The sequence below is a fragment of the Danio rerio genome, chromosome 19, assembly GCF_052040795.2.
Source record: "Danio rerio strain M-AB ecotype USA chromosome 19, GRCz13ab, whole genome shotgun sequence".
Taxonomy (NCBI): domain Eukaryota; kingdom Metazoa; phylum Chordata; class Actinopteri; order Cypriniformes; family Danionidae; genus Danio; species Danio rerio.
Genome location: NC_141039.2, coordinates 45,992,293 through 46,018,085, shown reverse-complemented (window position 1 = coordinate 46,018,085; position 25,793 = coordinate 45,992,293). Strand labels below are relative to the sequence as shown.

The following is a 25,793-nucleotide window of genomic DNA, read 5'->3' as shown; positions in this document are numbered from 1 at the left end:
TATTCCACAATGGATTAAATTAATTTATTTCCATTTATTTTAATGTGAATTTATATACATATATATATATATATATATATATATATATATATATATATATATATATATATATATATATATATATATATTTTTTTTTTTTTTGCAAATTCATTAACCAACCAAGCATGAAGACAAAGGAAGTGTCTGTAGGCCTCTGAGACAGGATTATCTCGAGGCACAAGGCTGGGGAACGTTACAGAAAAATTTCTGCAGCTCTGAAAGTTCCAATGAGCACAGTGGCCTCCATCTGTATGTGAAAGTTTGGAACCATCAGGACTCTTGCTATAGCTGGCCGGCCATCTATGCTGAGAGATCGGGGGAGAAGGGCCTTAGACAGGGAGGTGATCTCCAGCGTTCTTCTGTGGAGAGAGGAGATCCTTACAGAAGGACAACCATATGTGCAGCAGTCCACCAATCAGGCCTGTATGGTAGAGTGGCAAGACGGAATTCCCAATCTGGAATTTGCCAAAATGCATCTAAATGACTTTCAGACCATAAGAAACAAAAGTCTCTAGTCTGATGAGACTCAACTTGAACACTTTGGAGTGAATGCCAGGCCTTAGATTTGGAGAAAACAAGGCACCGCTCATCACCAGGCTAATACCATCCCTACAGTGAAGCATGGTGGTGGCAGCATCATGCTGTGGGGATGTTTTTCAGCAGCAGGAACTGGAAGACTAGGATAGAGGGAAAGATGAATGCAGCAATGTACAGAGACATCCTGAATGAAGACCTGCTTCAGAGTGCTCTTGACCTCAGACTGGGGTGACGGTTCACTAGGACAATGACCCAACGCACACCGCCAAAATATCAATGGAGTGGCTTCACAAGAACTTGGGGAATGTCCTTGAGTGGCTCCACAAGAGCCCAGACCTAAATCCTATTGAACATCTTTGGAGAAAATGACTGTACACCATCGCTTCCCATCCAATCTGATACTGCAAGGAGGAACAGGCAAAAATTCCCAAAGACAGGTATGCCAAGCTTGTGGCATCATATTCAAAAAGATTTAAGGCTTAAGGCTGTCATTATGGGGTATTGTGTGTAGCATTTTCAGAAAACAAATGAATTTAAAACATTTTGGAATAAAGCTGTATCATTAAAAAATGTGGAAAAAGTCAAGCGTTATGAATACTTTCCGGATGCACTGTATATACATAAATAAGAAGGGTATGGCTGTGTGCTGTTTTATAGGCTTGTGATCACTCACATGCTAATATTTTACCTGTAAAAATGTACCTGTATCATCAGGCTAATATGAAAACACATATTATACAAAATTATATAGTTGTATACAATCCTACATGGATATTTTTGCTTTTATAATATGAATTATAGACTCATTCAAACCGCATTCTAATAGACTTCATCATATTAATTTTTATAAACTCACAAGAGACATTTTTGTTTGTTTTTGTTGCACTGTAAATACAAAATAGTTATAATATAGATAATAAATATTATACACTATATGAATTTAAAGAGTTCAGAACTAAAACTACTGACGATCCAGTCCTTATTTAATCAGATGTGGTAAAAACGATCAAGCAATAATATGAATGAAATAAAAGCCCACATGTGTACCTGTAAGGGCTGAGCTTGTCAAGTGGCGGCGGCTGATCGCAGGTCAGATAGGTATCATTGATGGGCTGAGGCAGTGATGCCCTGATGAAGAGCTGCTGGTCCTGGATGAGATTAGAGTGGAAGGCTTTGCGGCTGGTGATTGCCTGAAGTGACACTAGAGGGGTAAAGCAAAACAGTAACAATGTAACAAAGAAGTTACAGACATTTCAAATTAAATTGTATTCAGTCATTGCTTTAACAGTCACAAATAAGGGCTTCGTTTACACTGTGCACAGATCAGCTCTTAATGACAACTGTCATTTTGCAAGTGATGCTCTCAAATTTGTGTTGCCATAATAATGACTGTGATGTATAGGGAAGTAGGGGGAGGGGGAAAAAACAAAAAAAGAGGATGGAAATTAGCTAATATTGCCTCCGCTCTAGACATGAGGCTTACTATACAGAAATGCATCACACAATGTGCGTCAGAGGCATAAATGTAATATTTATTGAGTATATTAATGCGGTGAATGTCACATATGAGCAAAATGGTCTAATTGAGTAACAGGTTTGGACATTAGTGACCTCTTTAGATGAGACTGACATCATAGTGACGAAATAAGCTTTTGTTATGAGAGTTCATACTAAAATGCTTTGCAGAAATGATTTGAACATACAAATGGACTTGGTTTGGATTGGGTTAGTGAAAAAATGTAATGTATTGTTTATTTTTAGACAATCAACTAAACAATGGGTTGGAGATGTAAAAATAAAACCAATATATCAAGATATTAAGACAATATAAACATAGAAGAATAAACAAAATGACAACAGAAAAAAAAAAAATAATAATAATTTGACTAAAATAATAATAAAAAAAAATTAAAATGTAATTAAAATTAAAGAATAATTTAAATATTAATACATTTAAAAAGATAAATAATTAACAATTTAAATTAGTGAAAAAACTATAAATAAATATTAAGAAAAAAATAAAAACAAAGAAATTCAGTAGGATAATAAAAAAACTACAAAGGATTTTAATAAGAAAAATATATATGTTACAAATAATGACAAACAGAAAAATGAAAAAATTTACAACAAATAATAATATGACTAAAATAATAATACAAAAAACAAAACAAAAATTCACAAAAGACTGGGAGACACAAAAAATAAGATGAGTATTAAAGAATAATAGAAATATATAATATAAACTAATGGTTTGGATTAGAAAAAAACAAACAAACAAACAAACAAACAAACAGTAAATAAATTAGGAAAAAACAATAAAAGCTAAAATTAAGTTGGATGAGAAAAAAACAAAAAAAGGATTTGAATAAGAAAATTATAAAGGTTACAAACAATGAGACACACAAACAACAAATAATGACAAAAATAATAATACAAACAAATCATGGAAAAAAAATAGACTGGGATGCACAAAAAAGTGAGATGTAAATGAAAGAATAATAGAAAAATAATTAAATTAATGGCTTGGATTAGAAAAAAAACAAACAATAGAGTGGTCCCCCTCATTAATCGCAGGTGTGGCATTCTAAAAATAGCCCACAGTAGAAGTAGTCAGCTTTATTTTTTACAATTATTATAGATGTTATGCCCTTCCTCTGCCTTTTGGGTGCTACCCCATGTGACTTTGAAGATGTAGAACGTTTCGTCGAACAAACTTGCAAAAAAACTTGCAAACAGACAGTACAGCACTTCAGAGTCACACTGCTAGCGATCAAAGATTTATGTCAATTTGGCAAGCTGAACGTATTCTGTACTGCATAGGAGACATAGCACGGAAGATTGATTGACAATGGTCTACAGCCAATCAGGACGCAGAACACAATGTACTGTAAAAAAAAAAAAGCATGTCAAAATTGCACTTAAAAAAATCTGCGAGGCCGCAAAAGGTGAACTGCGTTATAGCGAGGCACGACTGTAAATTAGAAAAACTATTAAAACTAAAATTAAGTTGGTAAATAAAAAAATAAAAGAATATAAAACCAAATAGTATGGTGTACCAAAAATAGACAAAAAAAAAAAAACAAACAAACTAAAAATTAATGAAAATAGACAAAGAAAAACCCATCTGAACAAGAGTTGGATAAAATAAAAACCAGGATGAAAAGTAAATAAAAAGATACAATGACTAAAATAATAAACAAAACTATTAAATGCAAAAAACATATTAAAATGCTATTTATAATCATGCAATAACATGCGTATACGTCGCTGGAATGAAAAATTTACATTTTGCTTTCTGAAACAACCCACAATGGCCCCTAGAAAATCATAATGGATTCAAGCAACGCAAGATAACGAAATCTCGAGCACAAACCAATGCGTTTCTTACCTTCTTCCTCTTTAGGGTCAAGCTGGGTGACTTTGACCTGCAGCTTGTCCACTCTCTCTCCCAGAGTAGTGACCCGATCAGCAAACTTGCTGGCTTGAACAAACAGCTCGCCGAACACATCCTCCGCATACTTGCCTGTGATTGAATGACAGGTTCAAAACAGCACAAATGATTTTCCCTCAGCATTTACTCCATTAGACAAACACTCACTGAGCGATCCAAGCTGGCGAATGATGTTTGCAAGTGTGATGTTGGTCACACACTCCAGTTCACTCTTGATCGTGTTTGGCAGCGTTTGGCGACAGAGGTGCCGCGGTTCGATGTTTCGCGTCACCAAAGGCATGATGGGAGATTATTTGTCTCCTACCTCCACGAGAAAAACAGAAATCACACAAGATGCATTACAAATAATGTCGCTAGATCATCTAAAACACACTCTTTTATTATTCTGAAGCATGTTTACAACACTTATGGGTCTTACGAGTCTTTAACTCTTGTGTATTGCTCAAATCGACTACAGTTTCGTTATGTTGGTGGCTGTTTTTGCCTGTATGACTTCCATAATGAAGACATTTTTTTTGACTGCAAAGCCATGACAGCATATAATCATGTATTCTTGATTGTTAAGGGTTTTCCCAGTTGGGAAGAGGTAAAATGTGTCATTTGTACAGTCGATCATCAGTTGGCAGCATTAACCCTTTAGACTGGCCTGTGCAAAAAAGTTTCTAGCTTTTATATGGAGTAAAACAGCAGATTATAGTGTGCATGAATACTCTTGCTATGTTTACTATGTTCTGAGAGCTCAGCTGCTTATTTTGATTTTCTCAGCCATATCAAGATAAGTGTGCAAAGGTCTCTCATACACTCGTGCAGACATGCTATACATAATACAAACAGTAAAAATGTCAAATTTGACCTCTTCCCAACAGGGAAATACAAGCAACAATCAAGAATGCATGACTATTTGGTGTCATGGCTTTGCAATTAAAAAATGTGATTATAGTGGAAGTCACTGGGGCAAAAACAGCCCCCATCATAATGAAAAGGTAGTCAATTTGCCTAGAGAGTATTAAAGGTTTTTGCAGGTTTCTTTAAGTCAAATTTAAAGACCCTTTTAAGACCAGTATGAATGAAATTTTAGACTTTTACAGGGCAAAACACTAAGACTTTTTTCTAATGGCCAGGTTACTTTTATATTACCTCTAAATAGTTTATGTATTGATAGAAGACCATGTAAATGGATGTGGTGCTTTAGTTTTTCCCCTAAATAGGGAATTTAATCAGGAGAATTTGATGTAAAAAGTCTAACAGATGTTGTAAATTGTATATTTTTTGCATAAAAAAGTTTAATATAAAAAAGGTTTTGAGATGGATAATTGGTGATTTGATGTCAGCCTGATTGGGTGGCTTTACTTTTAAAGCAGTAGATTTAAGACAACAATACAATATTTAATTGAATTTAAGACATTTTAAGGCCTTAAATTTAGCTTTTAAAATTCAAGACATTTTAAGACTTTAAGACCCGCGGAAACTCTGGTATTGATGAGTTTTTGAAAAATGCCCCAGCATCTTCCCAAAGTATGTCAAAATAAGATCTGTCTCCAAAAATCATTCCATTTGCTGAAACACGGAGAAACTAGTAGTCAAATTAAGACTCAAAATCACCCCAGAGTGGTTGATGAAAACATCCCCAACAGCAACCAAGGGTTAAAGCAGAACCAAAACTGCTGCAGCTGTTTCTTTGACCAAAATACAACAACCTCTAGTCTAAATTAATGCATGCAACTGCACTTCTTGCCTTTGCTCAATTGGAAAATAAAACTACACCAAATGAGTCAAAGACGGTGTCTGTCTGCCTCAGATTAAACTCAAGAAAGTGATTTTACATGCATAAAAACAATATTAAATGCAAGTAGTTTCCACTTTAATGTTTCAAATAACTAATTTTATAAAATGTTACAAATAAAATTGAAAATATGGATGAAACAATAAACACAAAAGTAAGTCCAAGGCACTCGAAAAATGTGGAAAAATGGTAAAAAGATACTTAACATTTTTTCCCATGTTTTCCGAGTGCCTTGAACTTACTTTTGTGTTTATTCTGATAAACTCCTTACCCAAAGAGCACTGACACATTAATTAAGCTACCCCTGAGCACTTTTTGTTTGATTTTGGACAGACATTTAGCATAACAAAAATTTTTACGCATTCTTACATGTACTGATTAAAAATACACATATTAAAGGATTGGCGATGATTTATTTGATCACATTTTAAATAGTTACATAATTTTTGCTGATAAATGGTAAAAAAGTGCTCTGAAAAATAATAGTAAAATATAAAGATTAAAAAGTTACTATCTGTATTCAAGAGCTGCAATGTATGCTAAATTAGCCTGACAAGCTCTTTTTTAGTGTATAAACTAGTGTCAAACCGAAAGACATTTTAATGGGTGTCAATTACAACTGTGAGTCATCTTTTTTTGTTGTTGTTGCTCAGACTAAAATTAAATTAAAAAGCAAATATGGTCCTAAAATAAAAGCAAAACCTAAAGCTGTATCACATAATAGTTTTAATTAATAATTTCTAATAACTGATTTATTTTATCTTTGCCATGATGACAGTAAATTATATTTTACTAGATATTTTTCAAGACACTTCTATAAAGCTTAAAGTGACATTTAAAGGCTTAACTAGGTTAATTAGGTTAACTAGGCAGGTTAGGGTAAGTAGCCAAGTTATTGTATAAAGATGGTTTGTTTAGTAGACTAACGAAAAAGAAAAATAGTGGTGTTTAAAAAAATTAAAACTGCTTTTATTCTAGCCGAAATAAAACAAATAAGACTTTCTCCAGAAGAAAAAATATTATCAGACATACTGTTAAAATTTTCTTGCACTTTTTAACATAATTTGGGAAATATAAAAAAATAATAAAATTAAAGGGGGCTAATAATTCTGAATTTAACTGTATATTGAAGCAGTATACACAATTTTTCTAACCATATTTATATCCAAGGTTATAATACCGTCAGAATCTTATTCCGGCTCATGCCTAATCTCAATACTGTTAGACTCCACTGAAAACCATAGTGTTGCTTATTTCATTTTTTTCTTTGTTCTTATGTTTTCACCTGTAAACACATTTAAATATTATTTTGTGTAGTTTTGTATAATTTTGTATATTTTATACATATAGTTTTTTCAAAATAGTCATCTTGTGAAATTATATTCATAACGTTATATAGAACGCAGAAAAACAAATTATCTTAACCCTTTAACTGCCCCAGCAATATTTTTTTTCCATTTCTTAACTCCTAATGTCGCCAGTTAACACACAATGCATTTTTTTCTCTCAACACATCCCTTAATTTCTAAAATATCAACCTCTGCCAAATGGTTTATATGTCGGTTTATGTTAAAAGTAGCAGGATTAATACATATACCCAGGAAATTCAGAAAATATTAAGTGCAAGACCAATTTATTTAAAAAACAAAATCATAATAAAACATTTTTGAATACTAAATCATCTTTATTTTTTAAGTATATCATCAAATATTTCATATTCTCATTTAACATGTTTTCTTTTTTCTTTTTTTTTTTACAATAAAACCAAAATCAAGTGTAGTAGTGCAACAGGGTTATGTTTGCTTGATTTTTTGTAAACAAACAATATGTAGAGTAAACCATTATTTAAAACATTAAAAACATGACCAAATGGTTGAGCAGGCAATTAAAAGGTTAATGTCAGTTTTTTTTTTCCAATATCGTGCAGCCCTAGTGAAACTTTATAAGCATAGCATAGTTTACAGTCAATTAAATAGTGCTAATGCGGTTTTCAAGTCATACTTGCAAGCGATTTCTTACCCGATATTTAAAGTAGCTTGTTAAACAATATAAAGAAGTTGTCACAGTTTAAAAATGAAAGAATGTGCAAATATAAATCCAACTTTACCTCAGTACAATTACTCTGTATTCATGGGCTGCACTGTATGCTAAATCAGCCTGAAAATATGTTTATTATGCATATTATAAATAATAAACATGTACAATACCTTATATGTTATCATTGTTAAATGACTGAGGTGAAGTTGGTTTTATAATTACACATTCTGAGTAATAATATAATTTCACAAAATACTCTGCAAATTCTAAATAGTGAATTTCTATTAGCAACCAATGACTATCAAAGTACAACATGGTTAACAGTCAAACATATAATGCTAATGTTGTTTTCAATTCATACTTGCATGTGACTTGACCAAATATTCAAAGTACCATGGTAAACAATATATGGAGCGAGTCACAAGTTGTCATTGAACGAATGTGCGAATATAAAACCAACTTTAATCAAACCCTCACTTGTTAAATGTACATTTTCAACTGTTAATCTTCAGGAAGGATCAAATGTTCACCCATCAGACTTCCTACATTGAGGAGGCTCCACTTCACAACTTTGTTTGTGAGAAGATAAGATCGAATCAAAGCTGGACCCACCCTGTATACTGACTTCCAGCCCATAATTACAACCTCTGACGATATGAAAATGGCACAGGCTTATTTTTCACAACCATTTAAAAGACTTTAAAACTAAAAGCGAAGGCCTAAATTGAGTGAAGCGTTCAGGGCAGAGCAGGAAGTGATTAACGTTAGCTTTAGCAGACTGTCAACTCGCCAACCCAACTGCGGCCATTTCATTATTTACGCAAATAAAAGTGCCTTACCTGGATATACTTAAAGATTTGGCCTTAGATGCCGACGTTTTTCTGGCTTTTTAACTACCTCAGCAGTACCATTCCCTGAGTTTGGTGCCGTCCATAATTTTCTGAGCCGACAAAATGTCCACAAGTACTGTAAGAAGAGCTGTCTCGCATTTGGTAACTTTTCATTGGACGATGTGCGTTAATCCAAACATTTGATTGGCTGGTGCGCCTGTCAATCACCGAAAAATGGGCGGTTGCAGAAAGTGGAATCTTGAAGGCGCAGCTCCACCCTAGCGGCTTGAAAACATCTGTTCACAGTTTCTACACGGAAGGCAGGAATAATCAGCATTCCTGAGCCAGTCCCAACAAATCTGAAACATGGCGAAATTATGCAGGGACCACCACAACATGTGATACAAGATAAAGGTATGCACGTGATTTTTTGTGTGAATCAAAGGCAGTCGGGATTTCATCACTCGCCCCAGAAAAACAAACAGGACACGAGGAAATCTGCATACCACAAGCAAACACATGTAAACCCTGAAACAGAAACTGGTGGTCAGTTGTGTTAAATGCCTTATAAAAATCAAAAAACAAAACGAGAGCCTTATAATGTAATACGTTTAATGCCATCCTAATATTTGAACTAATATGATGTTTGCTATAAAACGAGTTTAGGTTGTCACTTAAACCACTTTTTAGTGGTTTCATTTATTTATTTAAATTTTAATTATGCCTGTTTTTCCTGTAATTGTAATGTACGAATGCACTATTAAAAAAGACACAAGGACATCTGAATAAACTTATTTTAAACATATACTGTATGTAAAACCTTGTTGCAGAAACTGGTGATCAATTGTACTAAAGTCCTTATAAAAATCAAGAAACAAAATGAGAGCCTTTGGTTATAATCTAAGTCTAAAAACAACCTAATATTTTAACTAAAATGGTGTTTTGCCATAAAGCCAGATTGGGATTCATTTATTAGGTCACTGAAAACCCCTTTTTAGTGGTTCCATTTGTATATTTATAAAAAAAATTCAATTATTTTTTAATCTTTTGTTTTTGATGCCTGTTTTTGTAATTTACAAATGCATAATAAAAAAAGACACAAGGAAATCTGAATAAACTTATTTCCAAAACCAAACATATACAGTATGTAAACCCTGTACACAGAAACTGGTGATCAATTGTGCCAAAAGCCTTATAAAGTTAGTTTTTTAGGTCACTGAAACCAATTTTTAGTGGTTCTATTTATTTATTTATTTATTTGAATTTTTATTATCTTTGGATCTATTGTTTTTGATGCCTGTTTTTCTGTAATTGTATTTTACAAATGCACAATAAAAAAATAAAAATAAAAAAAACACAAGGAAATCTGAATAAACTTATTTCCAAAACCAAACATGTATGTAAACCCTGTAACCTTATAATGCCTTATAAAAATCAAGAAACAAAAGCATAAAGATAGTTATAATCTATTAAGTCTAATACCAACCTGAACTAATATTGTGTTTGCCATCAAGTCAGTTTGACATTAGTTTATTTGGTCACTGAAAACCACTTTTTAGTCTGTTGTAAGTGATTATGAATCTGTATTTGGTGTCATGTAAATGTCTTTCTTTTTTTATTATTTTGTTTTTGTACTTTTATTAAAATTTAAATTATCTTTGGACCTTTTTTTATTGCCTCTTTTTCCCAGTTATCGCAATTTACAAATATTCACAATAAAAAGACACAAGGATGAATATATTTATTTCCAAAACCAAACATATGTAAAGCCTGTAATAGAAACTGGTTATCATGTTAGGGGTCCCAGCCGCTGAACTCCGGCAGATTAAAAGTGCCTGAATTATCAGGAGAAACAAAATCACATTGAGACTTCAGTGTCTTTCCCCAGGTGCAGCTTAGTAGCATCTATTTATTAACAGTCATATTATAGCAAACAAATCCTCACAAATCATGTTTCATTTATTCAAACACACAGTTTTGTTCTCTTTGTTTTTCTCTTTTTACAATAATGAGGTCTTCAAATACGTATACACTGTACTCTCTCATCATAACACAAATATTATACCTTCTGTATATTTATCAGTAGGACACAGAATACACTTTAAATTCTGTCAACCATCTTTCTCATTTTTCTTTCTGTAAACATCTCTATATAGAACCATTTACCATAAAAATACTAAACTCACCGAACAATCATGCATCTGCTAACAGAATAATAATTATTTGTATAATTTAAATTGTAACAGTTACACCTGACACCAATTACCAATGTTACTCTCTACTCTCATAAACTTTGTACATTGACAAATATATAACCAATATATACAAATAATAAGTCATCTTCTGTTCAATTATCACATACTGAGTAAAAACATATCATTTACTGGGGAGTCCGTTATAACAAACTCAGACCAAGTGTCATTTTACTGGTACTTTCACTGTTCTCAATTAACAACTGTAAGTAAGCTTATTCACTTTAAAAACACATAGAAAATGTGTACTGACATGTTTTTACATGAATTATAATCAACATATTCACATTTTATGAAACATATCTGAATTATCAGGAGAAACTAAATCACATTGAGACTTTTTTCAATTATATATTTTATTACATATTATATAATATTTCCAAAACCAAACATATGTAAACCCTGTGACAGAAACCGCTGATCAGTTGTGTCAAAAGCTTTATAAAAACCAAGAAATAAAAGTATAAAAAAAGTCTAATCTATTAATTCTAACACCAACCTAATATTTAAATTAATATGGTGTTTTGCCATAAAGCCAGTTTGTGATTCGTTTATTAGGTCACTGAAAACCACTTCCTGTTGTAAGCGATTATGAATCTGTATTTGGCGTCTTGTGAATGTCTGCCTTTTTTTCTTTTTATTTGAATTAAATTTATTTGTTTTTGATGCCTGTTCTTCCTGTAATTGCAATTTACAAATGCACAATTTAAAAACAAAGACACAAAGAAATCTAATACACATCTATTAGTTGTTTCAAATAAACAATGCACTTGTCAAATATAGCACGATGCCCTATTTTATTAAAAATGACCGAAAGTTAATTTAATATGGCTGTTAAATGATTATCACAGCGTGACAGATTTAGTTGAACCATTGCAGTACATTTAACAGCCACTAGACGGCATTTCTTAGCCTCTAAACCAGGGGAGCTCAATCCTGTTCCTGGAGATCTACCTTCCTGCAGATTTCAGTTGCTACCCATATAAAAAACACCTGCCTGTAATTATCAAGTGGTGTTCAGGTCCTAATTAATTGGTTCAGGTGTGTTTGATATGGGTAGCAACTGAAATCTGCAGGAAGGTGGCTCTCCAGGAACAGGATTGAGCACCCCTGCTCTATACAGAAACAATGCCTTTACCTCTTTCAAATGTTGAATATTTGTTTGTATACTTTATAAGGACAGTTCAACCCAAAATGAAAATGTTCTCACTCGCAAATGGCTTGTTTTGTCAAATGCGAGTTGTTGTTTTTTTAAGTTGAACATAAAATAGTATTGGAAACAGGCCAGAAGGGTAAATACTATAACATTATTCAAAATATATTCAAAAGAAAATATATTCTTTTGTGTTCAACAGATACAAAATAAATAAATAAAAAAACTCAAACATGTTTGGATCAAGTGTAATTTGAGTAAATGATATTTTTTTGATAAATTATAGCTTTTCCCAGTGATGGGTTGCAGCTGGAAGGGCATCCACTGGCTAAAACATTACTGAAAAAGTTGGCGGTTCATTCATCTGTTGCGACTCCCAGATTAATAAAGGGACTAAGCTAAAAAATGTTATCGCCTTCGCTACTTTGTTAGCAAGGAGAAGAATACTACTTTAGTGGAAATCAGCAGCTTCACCTAAAGCTTTAATGTGGATGTGTGATCTGATTTTATATTTGAAATTTGAGAAAATTAAATATTTAATGAAGGGATCTGTACAAACATTTTATGAGACATGGCAACCTATGATCATATATTTTGAAAAAAGCAAGACTCTCTTCTTTATCTGATTTATATAAAGACATCTGTGCAAACAGGTTTAACTGTGATCACCAATATAGTTTGGTTTAATATTTATGTAAAAGACCACTATAAATGTATCAGATTATTGATTTGTATTGTCATGTACTGTAGGTAATTATTTGTTTGAATTATTTTTAAAGTTTATTTTTTATTTAATTAAATTTTATTATTATTATTTTATTCATTTATTTATTTATTTATTATTAATATTTTCCATTTTGCTATATTTTTATCTATTCCTGTTGTAATTGCAATTTAATTTTATTTGTTTGCTAATTCATTTCGGTGGCAATGTTCAAAAATGGGGGGAAAAATGTACAATCTTGATTGTACAAAATGTTTTGTTAAAGCTTGAGAAAATAATCAAAAATAAATGTTTAAAAAAATAAAATAAAATACAATAAAGGGAGTAAGCTGAAAAGAAAATGATTGAATGAATGAATAATAGCTGTACCATGTCAACCTCATTAAACAAATCTGTAGTGGGGGAGGATTTGTTGGATGGGTGGGAAGGTCACGGAGGAAAGGGAAGGGCGGTCTGTTGGGCCTCTAATAGTATCTCTAGGGGCCCCAAAACAGAGTGGGCCCTTAGAATCGTCTTAACTCTCCGCCACCCCCCACCTCTAGCAGCGTCCCTGGAGTGGTGGAAAGTGTGTCGACAGATGTTCTCCGCTGCTCACGGCGACCCAAGTTCGATTCCCACCTCTAAGTCCTATGCTGGTCCCTTCTCTCTCTCTGCTCCCCAAACTTTCCTGTCAATACTTTCTACTGTCCATCCAATAAAAGTGAAAACCCGGAAAAAATAAAATAATTTAAAAAAAGGCTTAACTACGGTAATTAGGCAGGTTAGGATAATTAGGCTAGTCATTGTATAACAATGATTTGTTCTGTAGACAATTGGAAAAAAATATTGCTTAAGGGGGCTAATAAAATTGCCCTTAAAATGGTTTAAAAAATAAAAACTGCTTTTATTCTAGCCGAAATAAAGACTTTCTACAGAAGAAAAATATTATAGGAAATACTGTGAAAAATTCCTTGCTCTGTTAAACATCGTTTGACAAAGATTTACAGGAGAGTGAATAATTTCAACTTTTGTTTTTCTTTCAAAATTAAATATTTTCAGGGATTTAAGATGCCAATAAATGCATGTCTTCTGAAAAGGGTCCATAATGCACACATCATATACAGTATTTACAGATTTGCTTCTGAGTTACAGACTATCTGCTCTGCCCTCTTGTCCTGATCCAGCTGAGTGTGTATGTACTGTGTAAGTCGGCCTGTGTGTGTCTCAGCACTGTGTGTCCCGGGCCGTGTGCCGAATACACCAGTCTCAGTCCTGAAATGCGAATTGCTCTCAAAACACTGTACCAGAAGCGCACCACCTCCTCCTCAGCCCCGCCCACCTCAAACCCCGCCCACTGCAGATGAATGGTCAGAATGAGCTGATTGATCCGGTTCAGAGTGCTGTCTTTAATCCAGCTTTCCAACATGCGCCACTCAGCGCTCTCCAAATCCATACACAGGACATCCACCTACACAAACAGACACTGAGTCAATGTGACATTTTGGGACCACCAAACAAAAAGTAGAAAGCGGTGGCACTTTGACTAAATGCATGAAATCTGGTGACCAGTGATCGAATAGGATGAGAAAATGCTTTGAAGTGCAACTCATGGTATTATGAGTCAGTGCTGCAATGACGCTCATGTGGCTTAAGCACATAAAGGGAGAACTTTAGTGTGATTCACTTGTGATTCAGCGCTGGACTGACTTTTAGGAGAATCTCTGAGGCTTTGAGATTTATAAAATAAACATCAATGAATTAATTAAAAAACACAGATGAAGACAAATTTATTAGTCCTAAAAGTTTAAAGTCCTAAAAGTATTTTCAAAACGATAATTAACAGACCAAGGAAATGTTCACAATAGTTCTTAGAATGTTTTTTTCTTCTGGGTAAAGACTTATTTTATGATTAAACTTTTTTTTTTTTTTTTATGAAAAATATTTTAGGTTCAACATTATTAGCCCCTGGGCGAGGCAGTGGCGCAGTAGGTAGTGCTGTCGCCTCACAGCAAGAAGGTTGCTGGGTCACTGGTTCAAACCTCGGCTCAGTTGGTGTTTCTGTGTGGAGTTTGCATGTTCTCCCTGCCTTCGTGTGAGTTTCCTCCGGGTGCTCCGGTTTCCCCCACAGTCCAAAGACATGCGGTACAGGTGAATTGGGTAGGCTAAATTGTCCGTAGAGTATGACTGTGTGTGTGAATGTATGTGTGGATGTTTCCCAGAGATGGGTTGTGGCTGGAAGGGCATCCGCTGCGTAAAAACTTGCTGGATTAGTTGGCGGTTCATTCCGTTGTGGCGACCCCGGATTAATAAAAAAAGGAATAAGCCGACAAGAAAATTAATGAATTATTAGCCCCTTTATAAACGTGTATGTATTTTTGATTGTCTACAGAGCAAACCACTGTTATCTAATATTTGCCTAATTACCCTAACTTGCCTAGTTAACATAATAACCTAGTTAAGCCTTTAAAATGCACTTTAAAATGACTGCTATCAATCTAAATGTCGAGTCAAATATGATAAACTGTCATCATGGCAAAAACAAAATGAATCAGTTAAAAGAACTATAAAAAAATCTCTCTGTTAAGCTTGGGAGCACTTGACAAATATATTTTAAAGATTTGAAATTTCACAGGAGGACTAATAATTTTCACTTTAAATGCATATACAATTGTTAAATAGAAAACATTAAACTTTGCGTTTGGGAACAGAGATGAGGTTCTCAATGTGAATGCGTACCTTTGCTCTAAGGGTCAAATAACAAAAAATAAGGTCAAGAATCTTGGTGTGACTCTGAAGTCAGATCTGAGTTTCAAGAGTTCAGTCAAAGCAGGGTGAATCAGCCACTAACAGCGCCCTTACTGCTGGAATCAGCTTCCAGAAATAATCAGATGTGCTCCAACATTCGGCACATTCAAATCGAACTGAAAATATATCTGCTTAGCTGTGCCTTTACTGAATGAGCACTGTGCTACGTTCGACAGATCACACTATTATGTCTTCCTTAACACATTTTAATCTGTTTGTATCTGTTTTTAATCACTTATTATTTGTTTTTTATTTTCTTATACTTGTCAATTTTTATTCTTGTTTATGTAAAGCACTTTGAATTGCCACTGTGTATGAAATGTGCTATATAAATAAACTTGCCTTGCCTAAACAGAAATTGGGGGGAAAAAAATAAACGGGGATAATAATTCTGACTTGAACTGTATATATACACACTACCAGTCAAAAGTTTGGGGTCAACATTTTTTTTTAATTATAAATTTTATTTCATAATTTAAATAAAATTATTCTGTTCATTAAGGCAGCATTTATTAATTGTAAAAATTTTTTTTTTAAATTGTTAAATACTTATTTATTTAAGGGGTGGTCCACTACGATATCATATTCTAAACTGTAGTTGATGTGAACATAAACATAATAATATTAATAATTTTAATAATAATAATTTATATTAGAGTGATGTCTGAAGGATCATGTGACTCTGAAGACTGGAGTAATGACTTCAACTGTTTATAAGCACACCTCTCACAAATCTCTCTTTTTAATTAATATTTTTAATGGGAAGCTATACAATATTACTTTTGTGCATATACATTAGATTAGTCAGTACTGAAATCTTGAGCTCATCTTACAAAATAACTTGCGATAACAGTCCAAAAACTAGTGCACCCAGATTTGCGTAATAGAAAAATATTAAATACAAATAAAACAAAACAGGAAAAAATCAGGAGAAGCAAAAAAATAAAAATAAAGAAATTAGTTGAAATTTTGTAGCTTGTAATTTATTTCTGCAATATTTTGCTTGATTTTAATTGTATTATCTCTCAATTTCTGAATATGTTTGGTGACTAAAATTTTAATAAATCTGTTTTGTTTAAAGCCACCAAAATACACTGCCTACATTCACTGAGAAATAGATACAAATATTTTAAAAATGGGGTGTACTCAATGCTGACCACTGTACTTCATGGTTTGCATATATATATATATATATATATATATGTTCACAATAAAAGATTACAATAAACAAAGAGCTTTTGCACACATGGCTGGGTTTTAAGTGTACGAATGAACTTTGGTAATCCTGACCTGAAATTAATTGATCTGAATTTATCTGAAATTAAGATTAATTTAATTGGTTTGACATGAACTGAACTGAACTAAAATTTTCCATCTGTGATTTGTCATTTTCTGTGCGTCGCACTCTGATAGTGAACTTGACATTTTCAATAGGGCCCAGTTTCATCTCTCGAGTTTCATCCTTGGTGCTGCTACCTATTTGCATTCTTTAATAATATTTTACCCGTTTTTGACTGCATGAAATGATGTAAGATGCGTGATCGTTAAAAATCGCTATAACAGCAAGACTTAAATCAAGACTGTAAATGAGACAGTTATTAATCAAATCACAAAAATTGTTGTCCAGGGTGTGGACTGTGGAGCTGCTCTGAAGTCTGAATGAGTGTATTTGAGTGTAAATACCGTGATGTGGCCCAAGGAGTCCATAATGTTGAGTAGTCTGCGCTGTATGTTCCCCATGAGGCCTGTATGTGAGTGACCTCGTGGGTTTCTCCAGTCTAACCAAACTCGGTGATGCTTAATAGATGCAGATTCTCGACCCACTCGGCGGCTGGGGTCAAAACGATGAACCTCACACTCCGCATGCAGCATTGTGTCTAAAAACGCAGCATCCTTCCCATCCAGGCTATAAAGACACAGCGAGAGAAAAAAAAGATCTGCTTATTCAGAACAGTCTGAAACATCTCAATGAATTATCCAAGCCATTACTGCTTCCCTGCATCAGTCATGACATGTTGAAAGCTACAGAATCTAGGGCAAGCTTCAGCGCTGTTTTTTTTTTTATAGACATATAACAAATCCCACCCTTCCAGCGTAACTAAGTAGCCTTAAATGGTCATCATTTCTTGAAAGAAACATATCTGGTCTTAAGTGTTTACATAAATATTAGCACTCCTAGATATCGTTTTAAAGTCAGCATAAAAGAAAAGTTCACCCTGTTTTCTAAATCATTGTAAAAATTGACATCCTAATATTTTAAACAAGCTGTGCTAAATCCTTTATTGGTTGAAATATGTATGAATAGGGTGTCACGGTGGCGCAGTGGGTAGCATGATTGCTTTACAGCAAGAAGAATGCTGGTTTGTGTCCTCCCCGTGTTGGTGTGTCCAAACACGTGCGCTATAGGTGAATTGGGTAAGCTAAATTGTCTGTAGTGTATGCGTGTGAATGAGAGTGTATGGGTGTTTCCCAGTGATGGGTTGCAGCTGGAAGGGTTTCCGCTGTGTAAAACATTCATTCATTCATTTTCTTTTCAGCTTAGTCCCTTTATTATTCTGGGGTCGCCACAGTGGAATGAACCGCCAACTTATCCAGCATATGTTTTAAGCAGCGGATGCCCTTCCAGCTGCAACTGTTCCAGCTTTTACTGTTTTCTCCTTGTTTCTTTTTATTTATTTCATATTTTTTTCTTCTATCCATTTTGTTTGCTTACTCCTTTACACAGACACACAGGATATTTACGAATGTTGAATGTTGGCAGGCAGCTTGAATATATACATATGGTCATATCTTGTGCATATTACATTCATTCATTTTCCTTCGGCTTAGTCCTTTATTTTTCAGGGGTTGCCACAGCGGAATGAACTGCCAACTATGCTGGCATATGTTTTATGCAGATGATGCCCTTCCAGTCGCAACCCAGTACTGGGAAACACCCATACACTCTAACATTCACACTTATACACTACAGTCAATTGTTTACCTAATACACATATAGCGCATGTCTTTGGACTGAAACCAGAGCACCTGGAGGAAACCCACGTCAACACGGGGTGAACATGCAAACTCCACATAGAAATGCCAACTGGCCCAGTCGGGACTCGAACCAGCGACCTTCTTGCCGGGAGGCAACAGTGCTAACCACTGAGCCACCATGCCACCCATATGCATATCATCACAATAAAATAATAAAAGTCTTAAAATTTTTTTAAAAATAAATAAATAAATATATATATATATATATATATATATATATATATATATATATTGTGTGTGTGTGTGTGTGTGTGTGTGTGTGTATATATATATATATATATATATATATATATATATATATATATATATATATATATATATATATATATATATAAATAAACAATTAACCAAACAGCTTTGAGGAGAATCACAACCGTACAAATACAAAAGACAAAAGTAAGTTTCTGATTGCATCTCTGCACATATTTATGCTTTAAGAATTTAGGGGGACAGACTTGCAATGCTTTGCTCCTTCAGCTCTCTGATTGGTGGACTTATTCTGTGCAGCATCATGTGTAATGTAATTTTCTACACAAATTCTGCTATTTAACTATACAGGTATATCTTGCATTTTTTGTAGCAAAAGCTTTAATTAAATAAGTATTTTGGGAAATGTCTGCGTACCGTAACTTTATTTTATTCTAGCCAAAATAAAACAAATAAGACTTTCTCCAGAAAAAAAAAATATCGTCAGACATAATGTGAACATTTCTTTGCCCTGTTAAACAAAATTTGGGAAATGTTTTAAAAAATATATATAATAATTAAAAAGGGGGGCTAATAATTCTGACTTCAACTGTATATTTACCTGAATGAGTATGCAACACAACCCTTTTTACCCCTCCAGTGGTTAATGCAGAAAACATCCGAGTATCCAGAAGACAGTGACAATTGACTCCAATCTGAACCCTGCACCACAGAGCAGTTCACCTGTGGAATAACAGTCTTTCTTAACATTTACACATATTGAAATCTGATACATGCAAATTAGATGCATGACAAACAAGTTCATATTTTACAAATATAACACATATGCAACAAGTATTTCAAAGTATTGCAAAACTGCTTGAATATGTATATCTTTTTCAACAACTTGAATTACAAATATGTATGTTCACACACACATAAATACATGTATTTATACATATATACATTTATAGCTAATATATTTAAACAGATATTTTTAGTTATAAATGATTAAATGAAAAATATGAAAACAGACATTTTTGCAATATTTACAAATTTATTAAGTTGATACATATGGGATATATTTTATATATGTGAAATCCAAATATGAACTATGAACTTGTATTTTTACACAATCGACATTGTAAAAGCGCTATACAAATAAAGCTGAATTGAATTGAATTGTATGTCATGTATGTAATTTGCATGTATCGCCATATATGAGATTTCTATGTGGGTTTAGATATCTCAGGAAGTTACAGCCCATTTTTAAACAATGCAATTATGTATGCCATGCAATGATCAGATAAAGCCAGGATGACTGTGTACCTCTATAGTGGTGATGAACCGGGTGAGACGTTGCAACTCTGCAAAAAGCGATGGCTGTTCTGAAGCCCATGGCTGCAATATCAGCTCTCTAGCTGTGGCCTGTAAACACATAAATACACAGCTCTCTCTCTCTCTCATCTTGGCCAAATTTCAAGTGCACATTAAAAGAAAAAAAATCTAAAAACAGGGATGCAGTGGAGGAGGGTCAGGCATTTGATAGCCACTGAAAAAAGTAACAATGAGCGTGTGCAGCGCTTCAGGCAGGAGAAGCTGCAGCTTGTTCAGGGTCACAGAATGTGCCCTTTTGAAACCAGAGGTTATAAGTCTGAGAACAAAAGAAACACAACTTTTTTTCTCTTTTTTTTAACCTAGGCTATTGGAGATGGAGCCTCACCCAAAACATAGAAAAGCATGTTTAGTAAGCGTGGAGACTCTAGACTGGAGGAATGAGTCACTGAGGAACTGCTGTGGGGGAGGCGGAGGCGGACAGTCAGACTCACTGACAAACAGAGTGAGAGACTCCACTTTGCACATTTTCAACGCTAATGTGTCATGGAGGGATCCCCGATTATTTTGCCAAGTCACTTTTTACATATGTTTTGCAGTCCCTCTATATAAAGCTAAAATTAAAGCTGCACCAAATGCATACACTGACGATTATTCATATTACAATGAAGCTCATTTTTATATAGAAGGATAATGTTGTTTCTTTTGAGTTGCATATCAGAAAGATAAGAGATTAAAAATAGCTTATAGTGACTTATACCTAGGCCCACATGGAATCTGTGCACGCAGAAATCCACTGATTTCCCCAGATTTTAAGCCCATCATTGACTCTATTTATTTACCTGTGTAAATGTGTGTAAATTTATATTTTTTTAGTTTTTAAATTAATTTCAGTAATAATATGGCCTAATATGATTGTGTTCATTTGATTTATTTACAATACAGTTTGTAAAGTAACATTTTCTGTCTTTTAGTTGATATATTGTATGAGAGACTTACTTTGTTTAGCAAATAAGTGGATCTAGATAGATTTGCATAGTAAACATGAAATAAAAGTTTAAAAACTATTATTTTTTATTTCATATATTAAGTTTTTAGTTACAATACTCCCAGAATTATTCCGCATAAATACTCAGTACAAAATTCTCATTAGAAATAGCAAAAAATGTCCGCAGATTTTGTCTGGCCCTACTTATACCTAACAGTTTTCTAAGCTAATATGTTATGGAGGGATTCAAGTTTATGTTTACATGTCAAACACATATGTTTTTCAGTCCCGTCAGATTAAAAAAGGCTGCAGCAAATGTATACAACCTTTATTCATATTACTAAGAAGCTCATAAGGAAGACATGTTTTGTTTCTTTTGAATTGCATATCAGAAATATATCAGATAAAAAATAGGTAACTAATATTTTCCATGCTAATGTGTCATGGAGGGATCCCCGATTATTTTGCCAAGTCACTTTTTGCATTTTTTTTGCAGTCCCTCCATATAAAACTAAAATTAAAGCTGCAACAAATGCATACACTGACAATTATTTATATTACAATGAAGCTCATTTTTATATAGAAGGATAATATTGTTTCTTTAAAGTTGCATATCAGGAAGATAATAGATTAAAAATAGCTAATAGTAAATTATACCCACGTTTTCTATGCTAATGTGTTATGGAGGGATTCAAGGTAATGTTTTCAAGTCAAACACATATGTTTTTAAAAGGCTGCAACAAATGTATACAACCTTTATTTATATTACAATGAAGCTCAGTTATAAGGAAGGCCCATTTTGTTTCTATTGAGTTGCATATCTGGAAAATAACTGTGTAATTGTGAATTTTTACCAAGCATTTTTGATTGACTTCATTTTTACTGAGAGTTTGCAATTCTGGCTTTTTTGCTCACCTTGCACCCTTATGAGAAATAAAGTCAGTCCTAAAAAAAAAGTCAAAATTGTGAGATATATTCGTAACAAAAAAAATGCACGTTTGCATCTTGTCATTTTTGAAAGTAATTTTTAATCTTTAATCCACTTTAATTTATCTTTTTTAATCTTGAAATTGTAATAATATTTACAGTTGAGAAAATAGAGTTCTGAAAATACACAGAATTATTGCAGTTATCCTGCATTTATTTTATCCCCTACAATTTTAACTTTTTCTCTGAATTGTGAAGAGAGAAAAAAAAATTGATTTTGGAGGGGAAAGCCTAAATTGTGATATAAAAAGTATACTATAAAATAGTGATTAGTTGACTATTATTCAAATAATTATGTACAATTTTATTTACTCACTCTTGAATGGTTTCAAACCTTTATGAGTTTCTTTTAAGTAGAACTCAAAACAAGATATTTTTAAAAGAAAACTGAGAACAACTGACTTAGTTGGAAAAACAAATACAATTGAGCTCAATGGTTACTAGTCAATGGTTACTAAAAGAAACACATAAAGGTATAAAACAGGAAAAGATCATGTAAGTGTAAATGTAACATTTTTTTTTTTTTACTGTTGATCAAATGTGTTGTTTGTTTTGAGTTGCTTTGAGATTTCTTTTCCAAATCGGGAAGCTTGTGTGTTTAATTGTGTGTTTTACCTTTTTTTTTTTTTTTTTTTTTTGCTCTCTTTGCATCTTTACGAGCAATTAAGTCAATTTTGAAAAAGTCAAATTGTGAGATATATATATACTCATAATTCTGACATTCAGAGTTACACCTTTGTGTTCTGAAAAAAATCGAATTCTTTTAAATAAAACTCTCACTGCTGATAAAAGACACAGAACTATTGCAATTATTTTGTCCCCTCAGAACTATAGATTATATATTTTTTATTTTAATTTCTAATAATGAAAAATTTTGAGAGATACAAACGCAACATTTTGGTGGGGGAAAGCCTGAGTTGTTATTTAAAAGTTGTGGTATACTGTAAAAAAGTGATTAGTTGACCTAATGAGATTTAATTGCTGTTTACTCACCCTGAACCTTAATGAGATTCTTTATAAATCTAAACTCAAATCAAGATATTTTTAAGAAAGTTGAAAACTTAACCACTGACTTCCATAGTAGGAAAAACAAATACTATGGGAGTCAATGGTTACAGGTTTCCAGCATTCTTCAAAATATCTTCTTTTTTGTTCAACAAGAAGAAACTCATAAAGGTATAAAAACAAGTTAAGGATATGTAAGGATTTTCAGTTTTGGGTGAACTATCCCTTTAATATGATCAAATAAACAAACTTAATAAATATATAAACTTAAGTCAACTTAACATCCACAACAGGTTTACCCTTGTGTGCTGTTAGGGATGTGTTCATCCACTTTGGGGTGATTTTGAGTCTTAATTTGGTGACAAATTCTCTGTGTTTCAGCAAATTGTGACACATTTTTTGGGAAAATGCTTTGAAATTAAGTATACAATACAAAACAATACACTCTGGGCAAATTGACTACCTTTTCATTATGTTGGTGGCTGTTTTTACCCCATTGACTTCCATAATAATGACAATTTTTAATTGCAAAGCATTCTTTGCTGTTTTTTTCTCTCCTGTTGATCAAATTTGAACAGCACACAAGGGTTAAGTAAAGTAACTAATCGCTTTTTACAGTGCACCTTTGTTCCAGACAGAAACAGGCTTCAGGGGAAACAATCTTTCTAAAACTGGTCTCCACTACTGAATATAAGATTACCTGTCCTTCAAGCTCGTTTTCGTCCTCGTATCCCGTCAGTCTTGAATCCTCTGCAGTCCAGAAACCCAACACACCGCTGTCCAAACCCCTCTTCTGTTTTCTCAGGTCAGACAGTGACCCGTCATTTTTTTTCTCTATGCTTATGACGAGAAAAGCAGGCTCGTTCCCGCTCGTGCTGCTGCGCGTTACTGTTAAACTGACTAGAAGTTGGACGAGGAGCAAAACCGGCAAACCGATTATAAATATACGCTGACAAATGCCTTTTAGTTTGTTAAAGTTACAAGCAGCCATACTCCAGCCCTCTCGAGCTGTAAAGTGACCTGTGGCAGACGCACAGAAAACAAAATGAAGAGTCGGCGCCACAGTGACTTTGGCTTCAGGGCTTCACGGCTGGACACTGTCAACACTACTAACGTGAGTCATTGCTTGACAATGTTTCTCACAGATAGCAACAATATTTAAATTAAAACCAAAAAATACACAATAAAAATCATAATGGGTTGTGAGATTTATGAGAAAAACCAGCAATAAATATCATATTATTCAATGGAACGCACGTGCATGTCATGCGCGCGCGCAGTCATATAAATTCAAACAGGCGCGTTCACACAAACACACCACCCCCGCGCGCGAACACATTTTACTACTGTGTATGTAGTGTGCAAAAGCAGCGTGATTAGGATGTCCAAACTATTTATTCATAATGCAGTTAGCTGAGTTACACCCTTAAAACAGCATAGTGCATCCGCTGAGATCCTGAAAGATGTGCTGGACACTGGTCGAGAATTAATAATTTAAATTAAGATGCAGAACGTCTTTATTGTAATTTCTAAACCACAGAATTCATGCAATTAAGAGAATTTATCGTATTGTCTGACTAACAATTAACACTCTAAGCCTGGAAGGGATGCGGACAACAAATCATGCGTGTTATTTGTGGAAAACAGACCTACTGGTGGGAGTGTGGTCTGCACAGATTCACTTTACAAACAAAAGGTCCATTTGGGGGAGAGAGAGAGTGTGTGTTGCTGTACAAGAGAAACACAAACAAATCGTTAAAATTGACCTGCTAGGCAGGGTTGTGCTGTACATGGCTTTCTCGTTTAAAACAAAAATCCCTTACTGCTTTTGCTTTTTTTATTACGTGACGTATTAATGAACAATTACTACATTTACTGACAGTTGACTTGTGGATGAGCATCAGGGGCTTATTTTTAAGAGTCTGTTAGCATTGTTTCTGTAAGAAAACAATGTAATGAGTGAAAAGTTGTAATAGAAATAAATTAAACTTGCAGATTAAAACAATAGTAGGCCAGGCCCGTGGCCAGCCTGCTGAAAGGGATGCTTATTTATTTATTTTTCAAAAAGTGGACGTTTCTGCAGACATTCGCCGGATTTTCCCTTGATCCTGCATTTTAGTGACATTTTAAGCACAATTTTTTTCTGGATTAGCTTGTTGAGTGGTCATCATAATCACAATTTTAATGTACTAAAAAATTCCTAAAGATTTAAAATAAAGAAATATAAAAAAATTACTTATTTATAATTATTATTTTTTAAATTATAAGTGCAGTGCACTTTGAAAACATTGTCATTTTTAACACAGCAGTGGCTCATGACGAAAGCTATCTGTGACCTATTATTTAAAAGCAGAATTTATGTTACGTCTCCAAAAACCATAGCATACGTTAATACTTTTAATTAATACTGGGTTATTTATTAAGTATCTGTAGTGTATATGACATGGGCCTGTTGGTTAGAACAAATTGTGTCAAATTGTAAAAGTAGACTTTCAAAAAAATAAAAAATAACTAAATAAATATCCTACTTCGTAATAATAATAATAATAAATAAAAAAAATTATCATATTATTGAAATAGGATTTTTTTTCATTTCCTATTAATAATAAATACTTAATTTCATTTGTTAATAAATATATATTTTATATATTTTAACTATTCATAAC

General features: G+C 33.4%; 2 protein-coding genes across 3 annotated transcripts in view; both read right to left on the bottom strand.

The window, feature by feature from the left end:
• Positions 1-8,822, bottom strand: part of wasf2 (WASP family member 2) — a gene marked incomplete in the record, with an annotated part of 185,745 nt that extends 176,923 nt beyond the window's left edge. Inside the window, 4 exon segments of the mRNA NM_001328190.1 lie at positions 1,624-1,777; positions 3,965-4,099; positions 4,175-4,331; positions 8,687-8,822. Coding sequence (NP_001315119.1) covers positions 1,624-1,777; positions 3,965-4,099; positions 4,175-4,307 — 422 coding nt within the window.
• Positions 8,823-10,552: 1,730 nt separating this feature from the next.
• On the bottom strand, positions 10,553-24,144 carry LOC101883617 (putative methyltransferase-like protein 24). Of its 2 annotated transcripts, none has more exons than XM_087296112.2 (6): positions 23,828-24,144; positions 20,142-20,240; positions 19,435-19,556; positions 17,274-17,496; positions 12,944-14,253; positions 10,553-11,903 (listed from the first exon to the last, which is right to left on the bottom strand). In XM_087296112.2, the coding sequence occupies exons 1-5, from the start codon at positions 24,116-24,118 to the stop codon at positions 13,939-13,941; spliced, it is 1,050 nt and encodes a 349-aa protein (XP_087152238.2). In that variant the 5' UTR covers positions 24,119-24,144; the 3' UTR covers positions 10,553-11,903; positions 12,944-13,938. The 2 variants fall into 2 exon arrangements, with proteins under 2 accessions (XP_087152238.2, XP_087152239.2); XM_087296113.2 differs by having other exon boundaries at positions 11,573-11,903; positions 12,995-14,253.
• Between the last annotated feature and the right edge of the window lie 1,649 nt (positions 24,145-25,793).